Source organism: Limulus polyphemus, unplaced genomic scaffold, assembly GCF_000517525.1.
Source record: "Limulus polyphemus unplaced genomic scaffold, Limulus_polyphemus-2.1.2 Scaffold18, whole genome shotgun sequence".
Lineage (NCBI taxonomy): Eukaryota > Metazoa > Arthropoda > Merostomata > Xiphosura > Limulidae > Limulus > Limulus polyphemus.
Window position 1 is genome coordinate 1,033,903 of NW_013665628.1, and position 18,675 is coordinate 1,052,577.

Genomic DNA, 18,675 nt, shown 5'->3' on the forward strand with positions numbered 1-18,675 from the left:
CCGGATTCTAGCCTTGTAAGTCCGCAGACATACCGCTGTGCCACTGGGGGGCATGTGAGTAGTGTTTGTAATTAAGCACAAAGCTACACAATGGGCTATCTGTGTTCTGCCCACCACGAGTATCGAAACCCGGATTCTAGCCTTGTAAGTCCGCAGACATACCGCTGTGCCACTGGGGGGCATGTGAGTAGTGTTTGTAATTAAGCACAAAGCTACACAATGGGCTATCTGTGCTCTGCCCACCACGAGTATCAAAACCTGGATTCTAGCGTTGTAAGTCCGCAGATATATCGCTGTGCCACTAGGGGGCACGTGAATAGTGTTTAATTTCTTAATACACGTGCCTTTCAACTTTCTTTCGTAGTCAAATTTGATGATAATATTACTATGTCTTGCTAGCATGAATATCATCATTGCCAGACATATTAGTTGAAAAGTATTGTTATGCTTGATTGTATTTTGTGTAGTGAAATGTGCTATTTTATTTCATCCAATACATTTTCCAGATTGTGTTATTAACAGGTTTATGTTACTTAGAAAGTTAATACACAAATGTTTGAAATTTTACCCATTTCATGTACTGAACTTTTATTCACAATGTGAAATTTTCAGCATTAATAATTTTGTATACTTTTTTGGAAAACAAGCCACAATTAAATACATAAATGTATAAAATTTAAGCATTCGGAATTAACACTTCAAATGAAAAATTATTGCTAACTTGTGTTACCAAAGCTAAATTTTAAAAAGTACTTATCACTCTGTCTTATTCCTAAATGGTATATTAATGAGTGAAGGAGTAGCTTGTAGAATTAAAACACTAATGTCATAAAACTCAGAAATAGTTTACAAAAGAAATTAGAAGAAAAAAAAGATCAGCCGTGCAGAACTTACAAATACAATAAATGAATAATTTGCTGTAAAATGATGTTTTGAGCATTTTATGTGCAAATTGTTTTGTAATATTGCAACACAAATTTGTAGTCAGAATGACATTAATAAATCTGCCATATTATTTATTAAAACTGTGTAATCCTTGTGTGATAGTAAAAGCAAGCAGTATAGACAAATGAAGTGTGTTATTATTTAATACTATGAATAATGAACCTCTCACTTACTATAAGTAACTTTCAAACGTAGGGTAATATACCTAACATCTGGTACCAGTAAGAACAAATACACCAAGAGCACCAATAAAAACTAGTAAACCAGTGGGCAAAAAATTGAAATGAAATTTTCAGAAACTGTTGGAATCCTTTTTTAAGTTGTTTTTTTTTGTCATATGCTTTAGTAAAATGTGTTACCTTTGCACATGCCTATCTTTGCATTTAAAAATATTTCAGCCTAAGATGAAAGCACATGTGCAAAGAAGGGAGCTTGAACCCTCCCGTTATTCATAAACATTTCATAATTTGTGCATAAACACTTGGTAAGAAAAGTAATATTTAGATAACAAATACTTCTCTAATCTGAACTAATTTAAAACAATGAGGAATACACTTAATTGTTGTTATTTGTTCAGTATGTATTATAACATACACAGTAGACATCAATTACATCATTTAGATATTGATGGATTGAAAGTGAATCCCCTACTTTAAAAAAATCCTGGTTATATGTTTGGATGAAAGGCATTATATTGTAAAAAATAATGAAATTTTAGGGTGGGATTTTTCTTAAAAAAGTACCAAATAAACTTAATATATTAGATTATTGAATCTAAAACGGAATTAATTTTAAGGTCAGAAGCTCTATAGCCTATAATATGAAGAAATCATACAGTTATACAGCTTCAGCTGTACTAGGTTTCAGCTCATTAGTACTAAAGCTATCTACAAGGGAGTCTTGTAAGGATAACTCAAACTTTTATTGCTTAGATGTAATAAACAGAAAACTCTTGTCTCATCTTAGCTGTATTATGTTACATATATTTTCTTAGAATTCATAAAAGGGAATGATGGTGAAACATTCAAGTAAAAATAAAATTAATCTAACATAAAATGCACTATTGAGATGCTATGTTGAAAGGAGATCATTGTAGCAAGAAACTCTGCAACAAAATATTTTTCCTGAAATTTGTAAAGAAATTAAACCAAGACTACACATTCTTACAGTTTATCTAAATTGGAAAAATGAAAGGTATATATTCCCATATTTTATTATCCATACTTTTTCTGATGTCTATGATAAAAAAAAAAAGTCACTATATACATATTTTTTTATGCCACAATTCTAAAATATGCCATTATGACCTAAAAGGGTAATAAAATAATACAGACTTATTAGGTTGGAAAACCTATGTCATACAACTTTCATTAACTCCTTAAGTGATAAATGTTTGAGGCAGAAATCCACTATGTAAGGGTATATTTTTCCTTCTTAGTTACAATAAATATCTTTTTTGAGAAGTTATCTATTTGAATTGATGGCAAATACAACTTTGGGTTGATATAACATAACTAATAGTTTGCTTTGTGTGGTATGTCCTGAAACAGGGTGCTGGGCATTTAATTCAAACAAGTCATTTTTACAGAAGAGTTCAAAGTGTTGAGGAACAGTTTCTTCATCTTGAACAGAAACTTGCATTACTCTATTGTTACAAAACTCAAATGCAGCTCCCTTTCTACCTCTGAAAGTTCAGCCACCACCAAAGGTTTCAGCCTCAATACTGTAATTACTTTCCTCATTTGAAATCTTTAAATTACTTTCTGAATAAACCTGAGAGTCTTAAGAAGAACTCCAAGTCTCATTCTCTTCATTTCTACTAATTTCATCAAATGGATCTTCTAATCAATAATTGTACTTTCAAACATGTCTTGGACAAATTTGCATTTCAAGGGAGTTTATAACATATTTCAGCAAAAAAGTTACATGCCATCTCCAAGTGAATCGAATCCACAAAAAGAGCTTGACAAATATAAATGACAAAGATATAGAGATGGAGCTCAAATATTTAGCATGATGTGTATCTTTGAAAAATTGGAATTGATACAAAAAATGAAAACTTAAGACAGTGTTTTTCTTTTTACAGAGCAAATGTGTTGATAAATATAAGAAATAAGTATGAATTGAACATAATACCTTTAACAGCCAAAATAGAATCACCAGGTTCATTCAATTTAGCTATAGAGCTTTTCACAAACCTGGTGATCACTTGCCAACTCCATGTGAAGGAGATACAGGTACAAAGTCGATCCTTCATGTATATACATCCAATCAGCACCTTGACAGCAACAAGATTTCTGTATGTTGAAAATCTGGCTCAATGAGCAACTGGTTGCTTGGGTTTCTGAATAGGGCATTCTGTGTTATATATCATTACAGCTGGAAATCTTGAGATGAACATCGCTAAGACTTTAGCCACCAGACAATTGTATCCCCATGTCACAAATACATCAGTCACTACATATTTTATATACCAATGTTAACCATGACCAGGAATGCAAATACTCAAAAAACAATTAGAGGTACTCAGCTGGTTAAAATGGACATATTTCTGAAAAAGAAAAGCTATATGTAAACATACAAAATGACAAACAAATCTCAGTACTTGTACCACCTTAAAAAATAAGTTCCAGTACTCAGTACCAGTGAGTACCAATAGAAATTCATCCCTGACTGTGAACATGTTTCTCTGTCAACAAGCTTGTCAGTTGGATCCATATACTTTGTAAATCACAATACAGGAACTAATATACATAGTTATCTCAGCTCCGAGCAGGATCTAAACATACAATCTTTTGCCCACGTTGATGCTTTCATAGCACTGCTCTCTACCACCTAAGAAAAACAGTGTTACTACACTGAGCAAACAAATATGTCCCTTCTATGTTATAATATAGAGTAATTACCACACGAATACTAGTATACTGAATGTTAAACAGTGCTTCATAATGTGAAGTGTGAACTTCTTTTTCCATCTCTACACCAATATTATCATGACACTCTAAAGTTTCTTCAGCATGCAAAGGCACAACTGGTGTACAATTCAACCACTGAATGTATCTTATATTTCTTTCTTTGCTTACTGAATTAAATTACTTGCTCCAAAGGACTATGTACAGAATAGCATACTCCAAAGGACTACGTATAGAATAGCATACTCCAAAGGACTACGTATAGAATAGCATGCTCTAAAGAACAGAAAGTATAGAATAGAATTTTGATACGTTTTTTTTAAAGGAGTATGTACTTGTAACAGGCATATACACCCAGAAAATTATAATAAATGCATGTGTTGACACAAAGTTAAAGGAATAGGAAACAAGTAAATCCTCAGTTCAAAGTTACATATAATGTCAGGTATCCTAGTCAATTTCAAAATTAAAGCATTCTTTGTTGACAACCATGAGATCGAAAAAGTATGTAGTAGCAGTAATAAAATGACATAGTAAATAGATGTATTAATATTATGAAAAAAACTCATTTACCCAGATCTACTTTAGAAAACAAAAATAATCTTTTTAACTCACTTTGAATCCAAAATTACTTTGCTTAAAAGGTAAAGTAACTAACAAATAGAAAAAGTACACACAAACATACACATACCTAAAAAGGAAAACAAAATGACAGTACATGAACATAGGACTTACTTAGGCCTAAGGTTTCTGTGATGTAGGTAACACCTTTATAATTTAATTTACTAATGTCATTCTATATAATTAAGTAACATAAATTCCCTACTGAAAAAACAACAAAAAAAAACAGTAATAAAAATCAAGGCATGCTCAAATATAATTTACTAACCACATGTACTTGAAGATTTTTAACCATCATCATTGAAATGTTTCCTGCAAATGACAATAAAAGTTGTTGAGCCTTGCTTTCTTATTTGCACTTGCAAGTTTCGAGTAATTTTTTCCTTGAAAAAGGAAATCTTAAGACCACCCAATGTGTTACACTCTAGAACCCTGAACATTTTCAAAGTTTAAGATTGTTGCAGGGCTAAGTTTTCCTTGCAGTAAAGTACATAAGCTTTATTTCAAACAACTCCTTACATCACACAATAATGCACTTGCACATCAGCCCAACCAAGCAGGAAGTTTTGCAAAAATTATAATCCAAAGGGGTACTTATTGTAACAAACATGCTTTTCTTGCATTTTACATAAATTACAAGATACAATTTCAAGATCTTTACTTCCTTGATATAAAACTGTATTACACACAGTAATATTTCTAATAAGTTTACAGGTTGACTTATTTCAACCTGCAATGTAATAAAAGTAAGTTACAAATAAATGAAAACAAAATAAAATAAAAGATATAAATAATACTGGACAAGAAATATTTACATGCACAAACAATGGTGAAACCTGTTAAACAAACTTATAAACATGAAAGTTTCATTAACTCTTCTTGTAGCTTGAAGTACTTCATAAGATTTACAACAATATGGAAATTACTGTCATAAGCAAAAGGTATGAGAAAACAATATTCTGAACAATTCTTAAAGATAAGTCTGGTAATAAATCATGCAAAAAAGTAACTTACAGGATTTAGTTCACTGAGTTTGTTATCAGTAGAGATAATAGTGACACATTATTAACAAATTATTCTTGTTATACAAAAGCATAAGCACAGTTTCCATATGAAAACAATGGAACCTTTCTCTGGTGAAAAAAAAGTCAACAAAAGCACTTCATACAGAACAGTAAGACAAGCTTGAATGAATTACATTTGAAACATAAAGGTAACCATTGTTAACATGCTTTAAACTGTCTCATATGTATGGATACTGACTACATCAGCAGTGTGACCTATTTAAAAACACAAAGATACACTTACGTTATGATCTCCTTGTTTGTTGTTGATCAAGTACTTTTACAAAATTGTTACTTTTTGAATTAAGACATTTGTAACAACATTTCATAATACTAATATATCTTCAACTTAAAAAGAGATAAAAGAATAAATAATGATGTTCATACAAATTGTTTGGTAATTCCTTTTAAACATTAAATGTGTTAAAATTATAGAACCATTATAATGTGCAAAAGCCTTAACAAGCTGAAGGTATAATTTTCCTGTACTGAAAATGTATTCTTGATAGGTACTTACCTCCCCTCACAAAATTAGCCATTCTCATCCAGTGCTGCCCCCTATATGCCAACTTTATCTATATGCATGCCACAAGCCTTCTGCTCTCCCCCCCTCCTATTGGAATTGAAAGATTCCAACATGTGTCTTATGCAAATCATCATGCATCACTTCTCCACCAATAGGAGCATGACAGGCTCACGTGATGCACGTGACTCCCTCTATCGAACTATCACTTTGAAGTTTGGCAGAAGACGTAAGCACTGGAGTAAAGTGGGAACGAACAGTGGGAAGTGCGAGAGGAGGCAAGTACCTATCGGAAATACATTTTCAGTATAGAAAAATTATAACCTCCAATACAGTACTTACATCCTCTCACAAAATGAGCTAGAATCCCACATTAAATAGGAGGAGGGACCGGCACGAGGGAATGATAGAAGTACCCCCCTCAAATACATCTGAAGGATACCTCTGGAAATAAAAGAATAAGATCTGAAGATTACATGAGGGAAACTGCACCACTTCAGAACCATATAAATATAACTCAATCCCATTAATAGAAAAGTGGGTAAAACAATGGATGTACCCTCAGGTGTAGAGTGGCTAGGGCACATAAGTCAACTACATCCAAAACCCATGCTGCTTGGAACCAACATCCACACGGGGCTAGGATGAGAATCATACCATCTTTACCTCTAATCAGGTGGTCTCCCAGGTATAACACACATATTAGCACTGAGCTATCGATTCGGGGACCCGACATCTGGTATCTAAAGGATGTCTATCGCATGCAATCAACTCCCCCAACCTGAAGCTTACCAGAACCACCCAAAAGGTTAAGATTGGATGAGGGAGAACCAAATGACAGAACTGTAACAATCCCATGTACCACTTCACAACACAGATGGAGGAAAAATCGAGGGAGGAAGATAGATAACCCGAAATGTGCGAGGACTTATGTTGATTGGTTCTACTCTAAATCCAAAACCCAGCTGCAGAGTACTGACATCAGCGCGGGGGTAGCATGAAGGCTCCCAATTGAAGGGGTGAACTGCATTTTGATGTATCACTCCTTCATAATTGTATATCACAAAGAGGAGGACAGTATGTTATCTACACCCACAGAACACCACTGCCCTACTCTGCACTGAATGGTTATAGCCATCTTTGTGTGGAAACCATTCAGGAGGGTGCCTCCATGGTCGACCACCCCAGTGGCTTGGAAGCGGAAAGTGGTAAGGACTTCCATGCTTCACTAGAAGAAATGAGGTGAAGAGTCTGGAGGAACATCATCACCTGATACAGTGCAATGGGTGGCCACAAAACCCTATTTTGAAAAGCAGACCATACTGAGCTATTCACTATAGGCATGGGCAGCTATCCCCTTCTGCTCTACCCATGCAGTCCAAGGGTGGTACAGTCCGGGACGTGCATGTTCAGAAATAAATTAACAATAAATCTTGCAAGATCTAAACGGAAGGTCAAATGAAGCAGATGAACCATTTAAAGGAAATTCAACTGAAAAGTAAATATAATATTTTCAAAATATTTCACACCTCAAAACAATGTTCAAATAAACTTTTACCATTGAAATTTAAATGAAAATAAACATTTTATTGGATTATTATAATTTTCAATCCAAAGAATAAAAACGTAGGGCTATTTACAGAATACAGTAATCAGTTAGATAATCAACTGTAAGTTGTTTAAGGCAAAGGAAACAGTTAAACAACATTCTGTTTTTTTACCAACACATTTTCTTCTTACTGTACTATTCTAATGGCAATAATGGAAGATAATTGGTATGCCATTTTTATCTTATAGTGTAAATATATCCCTTCAATGTTTCAATAAACTCAGAATAATTCATAATGTTCATGAAATTACTGATGTAAGCAAATAATGATGCAGTGCTTAATGTTATGAAATCTGCTTTTAATAAAACAGCATTCTGTTAACATAACTATTTTTTAATCCTTTTCAGAATATCATTAGAAACTTTGTAGTTTTCATCCAGTGTTTAAAACAAAAATACCAGTTCAACTGGGTAAAGAAAATAATTTAATTATGTACATAAAGATTTATTCTTCAGAAACTAGTTTTAAACTTTTGTCTTTATTCCAAAATCTTAAATTACCTCTAACTACATAATTAACATATTTTTATCCTTATTTAACTGAAACTGTGCAGAACTGCTTTAGATCATTCACTCAGTTGTTTGCTATGCCTACGAATTAGTTCTCTGATAGGTAGATGAAGTTGTAGAGGATCTTTGAGCCTTCGTAACTCCTCTTCTTTCTCAAATATGGCATCACGCAAAGAATTATATTCTTTCACATCCAAACCATGTTTTCTGGCTTTTTTATAAAAACTTAATAGAAATCCTTGATCTCTCACATTAGGAAACAAGTATTCCTATTTGCAGAAAAAAAAAAGAAAAAACGATTAAACGCAAAACCCTAATAGTCTTAACAAATTTTAAAACAAGGAGACTGTTAGAAATCATCATCACAAAACACAATACATTCACACTCATCTCTTACAAATACAAGGTAACTTGTGTTGAAAAATTATCATTACAATGTCATTCAGAAAATACTTAGGTTCTTTTTATTATATCATTAAATGTGTTCAAAGTTAAATTTCTATTACAAATACTTTCTTTAAACTTTTATGAATAACCAGCATTGTTCAATTAACCTCATACTGCATAAAGAAATTCAAGTCCTACAGATTACCACATTTTGAGTTTCCTGGTAATCTTAACGTTGAACTATAAAGCTTGGTTTGTAAATATTTTTACTCCCTTTTATTTTTCATATTTTTTTAAGATAAACTTGTTTCTTCTTCCTTTGCTACACATATTAGAAATACATTGTAGCAAAAGAAGAAGAAACAAGTTTATCTTAAAAAATATGAAAAATAAAAGGGAGTAAAAATATTTACAAACCAAGCTTTATAGTTCAACGTTAAGATTACCAGGAAACTCAAAATGTGGTAATCTGAATAGCACTTCAAATATGACTGCACATGGCATCATAGCCATTAAAAATGGTTGGAAAAATACCATGGTATGAGTATTTATCTTTTTTTTTAGACTTGATTTATTGGTAAAAGTTAAAATAAGTCATGAATGCATCTCATTGACTTTCTAGACTATGCTGCAGTATCTGTATTGATTAAATTCTATGGGAAAGGACTACAATTCTTTCAGCATGATAATCCATCATGCCAAATAATGCACCATGTCCAGCAGTGGCTTGAGAAAATTAACATGCACAGAGTCTGTTTGGCCAGGTATTGAACTCAGAAATGAATCCAATCAATCTTTTTTAAGACGTTTTGGAATACTATAAATCAAAAAGGACACAAATCTTGTTATCTCCTCACAATTAAAGCTATTTTACATTTAGTATAATTCAACACATGAAATGAAAGTTGGTGATGAATGTTAATAGATAAAAATTAAAAATGGACCCCATTCTCAATTAAAATAAGAACTAGTTTCAAAAAAACATCCCCATTTTGTCAAGATGTGCTAGTCCAATACTTTTTGTAGTATAATTAAGTCACACAAATTAAGCAATTATACATTAACATATTACAATTATTTATTCAATTTTGAATTTTTAAAATTCTTGCCAGTTTCTTGAAATGTCAGAGACAAGTGAAAAAAGATAAATGATTATAACTCCACATTTTAAGACATTTACATGTACTAGCATACCATTCTTTACGCATGTACAAAGGACGTTTGATTTTGAAACTTTCTATGTGATGTCACTTTTCGATCAGGAGGACTAAAGTGTTTCTCATTTTCTTGTACTTATATAAATATTTGGTATTATTTAAAAGTTTGATGCTTACAACAATATTTTCAAGTGTTGCAACAAGTCTGCTATATTTTAACATAATGTAATATCAATGACCAACAAGGGACCTTTTGGTCCATCCTGGCTGTTTAGCCACTAAATTAAACTAATCCTTGGTAAAAAAAAAACAAACAAAGTCAGCCCTTATCAATCATATATTTATCAAGTATTCACTTAAACTCTCTTATTAACTTAACTGCATCTAGTAAATCTGAAGGCAACTCATCCCAGAGGTCAGCCACCCAATTATAAAAATAAAGCTGTATTAGCTAAAGATTACACTTCTACCCTTCCAAAATTTATGTTTGTGTCCCCTTGTCTTATCATTCTCAGCATTAAATATGAAAAAAGGGTGATGTATTACCTTACCGATCTTAAACACCTAATTCAGATCCCCTCAAACACTTATTTTTTTTCAAGAGAAAAGAAGTACAAAGATCTTAACCTATCCTCATATGATAACATTTCCATCCAAGACATCAACCTAGTAGCCCTCCTCTGAACCTTTTCCAATAATTCAATATTCTTTCTGAGGTAAGGAGCCCATGACTGAACACAATAATCTAAATGTGCCCTAACCAATGACCTATACAGTTACATTATAACCTCTTTAGACTTGTATTTAATAATTCTGTAGATATAACCAAAAACCCCATTTGCCCCGCCACTAGCAATAACACATTGCTTTGATAGCTTAAGAGACTGATTAGCCAGAACAATAAATTTTTTCTTTTATAATACTGTTACAATTATTTCCATCAAAATTGTATTCATAACTCAGATTGTGGTATCTCACATGCATTATCTTGCATTTATTATAATTAAAAGTCATTTAAAAGCCATTTATTTGCTCAACTTGCTAAACAATACAAATCTTTTTGTAAGGTAGTAACATTCTCCTCACAGCCAGCAACAACCAAAAATTTGATTTTATCAGCAAATTTAAATAATCTTTTGACCATTTCTTCATCTATGTCACTGATGTAAATCAAAAAAGATCAAAGGTCCCACACTGAGTCCTGAGGTACTCCACTCATGAGATTAATCCAGTTTGACTGAACTCCACTTATAACAACTGTTTGCTTTCTTCCATCTAGCCAGTTTTCTATCAAATGACTCAAGTTATCCCCCACCACTAATGACTAGCTCATTCAAATTATCACTCATTAATAAAATTGGCAGGAATTAACACTAACAAAAGTGAAATACTGCAGTACTGATGCATGTGGAAAATAAAATGCAACAACTAGAAATATTTGAGTGAATTGATCATTTTTTGTATGTTTCAAAATATTATTTACATGTAAAAATGTCTAATGTTTTGCTGAACTCTTGCAAATTAGCCCTGGTACAGTGGTAGGGACCAACTGGTTTCTTGCAATGTACCTGTCTTTATCACAGACACACCCCCAATGAAAGAATAGACCATTCCAAGCTTTTACTTGTTGTTAAACAAATGTTTAAACAACTCTATTCAACTAATAATGAAATAAACAGAAGAAGAAAACGATTATGGCCAAATCACAATGAAAATATTGTTAAAATCAATGATGAAGTTGTATATGATGAAACTAATAATATGGATTTTATTGATGATAACATTTGGGCCTTATATGAAGAGGTTATGATGACAAAGAAAATGAGTACGTAATGAAAGTACGCATAGCTATATATGATATCAAAGATGTTTTCAGAATAGATTCTTCTTTAATGAGAAATTTACCAAGTCAAAAATCATGTGTGAAAGTGAATCCTTTAATTTCTATTGATAAAGCAAGTTGTACAATTACCTTCACAATTTCAGTACTAAAGAAAAAATGCTCTCATTATTTTACCTAATGATCAAGACCAGTTATTGCTTAATATAGGAAAACAAACTGTAAAAGATAGTAGAGACACCAAAGAAATTATATTCAATAACAAGTTAAAGAAAAATATAATTGAAGTACAATCTAAACTTCTGTTGTATTTTATCCAGTGAAAAGTGTTACTAGCTCCGTGTGCTTCATTACAAAATGACGAAGTTTTCCATTTGTGTAAAATCAATATCAAAACACAACAGACTACCTGATATTTTAACTTGGCACAGTATCTTTTAAACACATTCCAAATGAGGTTGTTTACAACTGCAGTACTGGTTATCTAATTTTTCTAATATATAGTTAATATTTGTTGATACATCAATATATATATAGCCATATCCTTCCTCTATACTTAATATTTTGCTCTAAAAACAAAATAAAAAAAGGTGAGAAATCCTTATCATTAGCACTTTCTCATTTAGTATAATTTACACAACTGACTTCAAAGATCGATTTTTGGTGATCCTACCCTTAGTACAAAATGTTACCCAATTTGCCTGTATGACAGGTGTTAAAAAAAATGAGACAAACATTAGCTGAAGAACTGTCAGTTATTGCATGAAACTAACCTAGAGGAAAGGTGGATTTACAAAATGCAAAAGAAATATATTTGAATAAAATGGTGGGTAAAGCATACCTGTTTAGATAATACAAAATATGCATACATAGCTATAGACGTTCCATAAGTAATAAAATATGTAACTGGTTCCATTATGTCCCATGAATATTCCCACCAAGTCAACCGTGCCAATACACCAAACTGAATTCCGAGGAGGCCCAGTCCAGTCCAAGTCAGAAATGATGTTCTTCTATGTGATGCTCTTTCAAGCTCAATTCTTTTCTGGAATGAAGAAGAAAAAAAAATATATATAATAAGACTTACAGTAATTCAAAGTGGATCAGTATAGATCTTTAATTTGGACACTAACTAGGAGACACACAATTTATTTCCTTTTAAGTCAGGATATTTTAACATACATGAGCAAATTTTCCCGGTATTTTTGGATAGATGTAATTTTAGGTAGCCAACTATATTCTGTGGCATAAAGTCTATCTATCATAAACTGACTAAATTATTAAATAAAACTAATTTGTAATAATATTATTATAAGGATCTAATCCTACTAGAAGTTTTACAGTAAACTAAAAGAAATACGCTGATTACAGGTATTGTTAATTACACTACATTATAATTGCAGGGTAAAAATTAACCATTATTTTATGTTACTGAAGAAAATTGCACTTTATACGGCTGACACAATAGGTTACAACTGACAGAAGGCACCTCCTTTCCTTTTGTACACTGTTGGTTCATATAATAGTGCAAACCTGTACGACATTTTCAGAAAAATGCAAGTTGTAGCTGTTTGTTTGTATTAAATAAACAGCAGTGGCAAGACTATATTTATGGAATGCCAATAAACATTTCAAGCTAAATATTGAACTTATTTAAAGCTTATATTTACTAAACATCTTAGTTTTTTCTTCAGTATTTCACCCAAAAAATGTATAACAAGAGTGTGTACACTCTGATCATTCTTTCTTCATTACTTGGTGGTAATGAAAATGTATTTAAATGTTAGAAACAGATAATCAGAAAATCTTGAAGACAGTCACAATATTCTGTTAACATTAGCTGGTAACATTCAAGCTATCTGTTCTTTAAGGTCTATAAAGTTGTGTAGGGTATTTGACAGTAAAAGAATAAAAGTATCATATGAACATGCACAACATAATAAAGTTGTCCTTCATGTCAAATGCACAAGTTGTGCATAATAAGCAATAACATATTGTGGGAAGCTAGTAATTAGAGGTGTAACTAAAACAAAGAAAAACCTTAATAATGTTATCTTTCCAGACCAAAGGGGTGTTAATGATGCCTTTTTCTTCCTTCTCACAATGGAAATACTTAGCATATTGCATAAAACTAAGAACAAACTTACTAAATAGTATCTAGTTTCAGCTTTAAAAAATTCATGTAATTTCATTTAGTATCTATCATTCTTTATGTTGTGAAAGTTCCAAAATTTTGTTGACACTGTTCTGAAAAAAAAAACTTATTTTCTTAGAATTTCAATTTTTTATACTGTTAAGAAAGTTCCATTTTTCATATACGATCAGTTTTAACTTGATTAATATTCATTGACACACTTCTTTTGACACCTTTTTGCTAGTTGCAATATTTATCACTTTTTGTTACAAATCAAAAAATAAAAACAAACAGCAAAAACTGTAAAAAATTTATTGGTAACTTATGACATGACCTACCATTAAAGTTGAACAATTAGTGGAACATAATAATCAATTAAAGGTCAGACTCATTAATCAATTACACTCAACTAATTATTTATTCACACAAGACTCAGATAATTGGAATAATAAAAACAGTAACAAATAAGAAATGTTAATTTCAATTAGTTGATTATTTCTTTTGCAAATTGTAACACTAATTGATTAAGCTTAACAGCCTTGAATTAATCAAAAATAATAATATCATAAATCAGAAATATTTGGATTACTTGGATAGATGGAATACTCAAAAACACTGATTTTGTTTAGTTCACTATTTTCATAACATTAATCAATTTAATCCTAATTGTTATTAATCTATTATTTTATGTGACACTAACCAATGTAACTGATTTTCATTATAAGTTATTGTATTGATTAACTGAGTTAATCACAAAGCTCTGTCTGCCACAATAGCATTGGGTCAGGCTAGATAACAATACTTTTAGTAACAATATTCTTTGTCGAGATCAATTTAAATCTAATATAAGTTATTCTTAATAAATAATAAGTTATTTTACCTATCTATGTTGTTTGAATTCAATAAACTTAATAATAATATTCAATAAATAAGGACAGGGGCATACATTGGTCAATTTGGTGAGCATAATGTTATCTATTTCTATGCATATAATGTGTATGCATGTGTTAATACAGTTAATATTTATGTATATGTGTGTGTGCTTAATGTGCCCCCTTCTTCAATGGTGGTCACATTTAAACTCCTGTGCATAGCCTGAATAAGGATTTGAGCATAGTTGGGTGATTGGAATATTTTGTCATTGGTTAACATGATCTCTAAACCTAGCTAGGTTTAACTGATGTACTGTTATAGAAGAAAATTCTATAGCTTTCAAACAAATCCAAGTTCACACAAAAATATTTTAAGAAATGAAAAGATTTTCTAAGGAAACTATTAAAAAGTTTCCAGATCTGTTGCTTATTTCCAAATCTTCTACAAATTACACTAGATTACATTCTGCTTCTTTGCAGGAGCTACTTCTAATCACGTTATCATAAAACCATAAGTTACTTCTCATCCCACTTCATTACCTCTACACAGACAGAAATAATTTATAACCAGCTCTCTTCAATAATATTAAAATTTTTCCTGTAGCTATTTTAAAAGTTGTGCTTCATTAGTAGCTTAACTTCACATGCTTTGAGGCCATAAAAGAGTAAACAGAGACCTGTAATAATAAAATGCCAAACAAAGAAGGAAAATCATGAGAAAAACAAAACTTAGTTCACCGTATTCTCAAGATATGATAGTATCTTAGCAACTAAAAATTATGGTTTGGGATCGGCAAAGAAATTCTAAACAAAATAAAAATTATCAATGTTAACTGTATTGTTTACATGCGAGACTCCTTGGAGATATGTAGAAATGTCTGAACATTTAAAACAATTTTATTTGTAAACTATATTAAATGAAAATTATTAACTGTAATATATCTTTGGCTAAAAGTTTAGTAGGTTGGTATATATTCAACACCCGAGAGGTGGTTACTGGTCCAGATATGGTTAATATATTTAAAACGCATGTCAAAAATCATAGAAAAATTCTCATCCTATATTTACAGGTTTTCTTAAAAAGAGCATTACTTTCTCAAGAGGTTCCAATTTCTGTTTTAGTTCTTCAAGGTTGCTGATCAGTCTTTTTTCTTGTTCAATTTGATGTTCATCCACATGCAAGACTTCAAAAAGTTTTGCTACTTGAAGTTTGACATCAGATAGCTCTTGAATTCTTTCAGATGTCAGTTTACCTGCAAATCACAAACAGTTCTCTCTACATTTTTATATTATCTTCCATGAAAATTCTTAAGTGTGTGTGTGTGTGTGTGTGTGTGTGTGTGTGTGTGTGTGTGTGTGTGAGTGTGTATTATAATGTAGATCAACATTTTCCAATTGCTGGGGTGCAGATCGTTATTTGCTGGGGTGCAAAATGTTGCACGAATATTTCACCAAAACTAAAAAAAATTAATTTATCACTTACCATATTCATCTGCCTCCAAGAACTAATCTTCACTCTTTCGCGACAGGTGAGTCTAAGTGCGCATGTCATGATGTTTCAGTGAACTACATTCAAAATTTAATTAATTGTGGTATACGAATACATTTGACAATCTCAATCTCCTCTAGTGTGAGAATTGTGACATTTGTTCTCTAGGCATCCCCTCTTCTTGAATTTATTTACCACCCCTCTGAGAAGTACAAAATTTAATGTAAATTACTCTCTCTAATGTCGTCATCAATCAAGTGAAGCAAAATTGTTATATCCTTCAATCTTATTTGTCTAACTCTAAAGAGCAATCAAATAGAAAATCAGACCCCTCCTGCCATGCTCACCTGTCACATCCTCCCTTTTAAAATATTAAAATACTTACAACTAATGTTACCAGGGCATGGTGAAATATTATTCAAAAGATCTACTGGGGTGCAGTAGCTTTTGGGTTGGGGAACACTGGTTTAGGTAATACTTTCTTCCTGGAGATTTGGTTAATATTTGCACCAGAGTTTAAAAAGAAGAACACTCTTACCAATTTTAAAAAGAAGAACACTCTTACCAATATTAATCTCCTGATATGTGTGCCATTCTGTGGCTCTCTTTTCAAGCATAGTAGAGAAAAGAAATAAACATAAAGCAAAAGAATTACGAAAAACCAGTCCTTTAGCAAATAAGCTTCCAATCAAATTGTAATTTACCAAATATTCAAATTCCAAAATAATTATAATCCAGCATAAACTGATAAAAATTAACTTTGATTAGGTATTACTAGCTTTCTAAAATTTAAGAAACCTATACTTTTCCTCATTCCTTAAGATCACTAGAAAAATTCCAAAATATCAGCATGACTATCGGGAATACAAACTTACATCTTTTTTGCCCTTTCAGCCGTGGGGGCATTATAATGTGAATATACACACACACACAAACAGTTCCTCATAAAATTCTAGAACATGACTTTTGGAGAAGTAAATTATTATACCTACATTTGGCTGGCCTTTTCAAACCTAATGTAGAAAAATTTGCAGAACATGCTAATAATCATAGAGAGGCAAAAGTAACAGATAATTTCATAAGTGGGAGCTAGTGTTCTGCACTATACTTACCTAATGGTGGAGGACTAACATAATACACAAAATCATTTATTGTGAGTAGAAAGTCTTCCTGCATCAGAGCTTCTATACTTGTAGATGCTGCTAGCCTTACCCCATCTGAAATTAAGTTTTTTACATCAAAGTAGCTTACTTCAATTTTTGTTTATCAAATTACACAAACAAATGAAAAATTAATCATGCACTTTAATTTATATGGTTTATAAAAAAAAATATTGTAATGAAAGCCATATAATCCAATCACTGTTCACTGTATTTTACACACACACACACACACACACACACACTTGAATATATATGTATTCCTCTGTAAGTGATATATTCAGAGGGTATAAATTTTTCCACATAAAAACACATTTCCTCCAATTATCTTTGAAAAGAATAGAACTCATGCAAAAGATGTGAAACTTAATTTAGCACTTCTTTGTGCACAAGCTTAGTTTATTGAAGTTACTTCAGTAAACGTTTTTTTTTTGTGACCTGAAAACTTGAAACCTAGTATCATATCCAAAGATCTAAAATTGTCAGCATCAGTTATATTTGCATCAATAATTTGAGCATTTCATAATTACTTCAAAGTGCTACAACAATTAGATAAAAACAAATGCCTAAAAGTAATGTGTGAAATAACAAAACAACACTACATGTAATCCTTCCACATTCTACATCCAATTTTGAAAATGAAATATATAAGAAAATATGAATCACCTGTTGTTTGAATTTTAATTCTGTCAATGCCATGATCTTCATTACTGATATCCTGTATAAAATCATTCACTGTACTACTCACAGGTCTTAACATAAATCGGCATTTTTCTTGACGAGAAGGAAGAGGTACTGTGACAACTGGAAGACCTCTTTGATAAAAAACTTCTGTTTCTACAGAAACAAAAAATAAACAAATGTATTAATCATTGTTTTTAAAAGGATGAGGTTCCATCCACAATTAATATCTAAAGAAGTTTTTGAAATTAGTTTCATCTTCTTATTCACCCAGTTTTCTGAACGAAACAAATACTAAAGACAATGCTTAATTGCTTAAAATGTCAAATCTTCTATGCTCTGTTATATAAACAACAAAAGATTTTTAGGTAAATAATAATGTCAATTCCATTTAGTCATCTTGATCATACTCATGTAAGAGTAGCTGTTATACACAGTTTCTTACAACTCAACTCGCGTTAAACACAGTAGATGGACTTCAATATCACTTTTTACTGTAGGCTTACACCATTTTCCAATTAGTACAGTTTTATTCTGAGAATGCTCACAAAGAAAATCATTCAGAATAAAAAAAAAAAAGAAAAGCATTATTTATTTGCTAGGTATTTCAAAAGTGATTAAAATATTAATAAATAAAGATTCTAATTATGGTGTTATAAGTCTTTTACAGAAAATTTTGTAACCTCAAGGTAATTAAAAATCATTTAAATGCAGTAGGTAGAATATTTATTTTTCCAAGCTCAGTTGAAAAAAAAAAAAGATCGTAAAGAT

The 18,675-nt window shown here is 31.4% G+C and overlaps 1 protein-coding gene across 2 annotated transcripts in view; it reads right to left on the bottom strand.

The window, feature by feature from the left end:
• Positions 1–7,631: 7,631 nt before the first annotated feature.
• The window catches only part of LOC106457726 (calcium uniporter protein, mitochondrial-like), a 25,307-nt gene continuing 14,263 nt past the window's right edge, over positions 7,632–18,675 (bottom strand). The window contains exons 3-7 of one of the 2 annotated variants that reach the window (XM_013917173.2): positions 17,890–18,060; positions 17,176–17,280; positions 15,667–15,827; positions 12,410–12,613; positions 7,632–8,453 (exon numbers count right to left, since the gene is read on the bottom strand). In XM_013917173.2, the coding sequence (XP_013772627.1) occupies positions 8,241–8,453; positions 12,410–12,613; positions 15,667–15,827; positions 17,176–17,280; positions 17,890–18,060 (854 nt within the window). In that variant the 3' untranslated portion in view covers positions 7,632–8,240. The remainder of the gene's footprint in view (positions 8,454–12,409; positions 12,614–15,666; positions 15,828–17,175; positions 17,281–17,889; positions 18,061–18,675) is intronic. The other variant, XM_022384057.1, reaches the window with a different exon arrangement.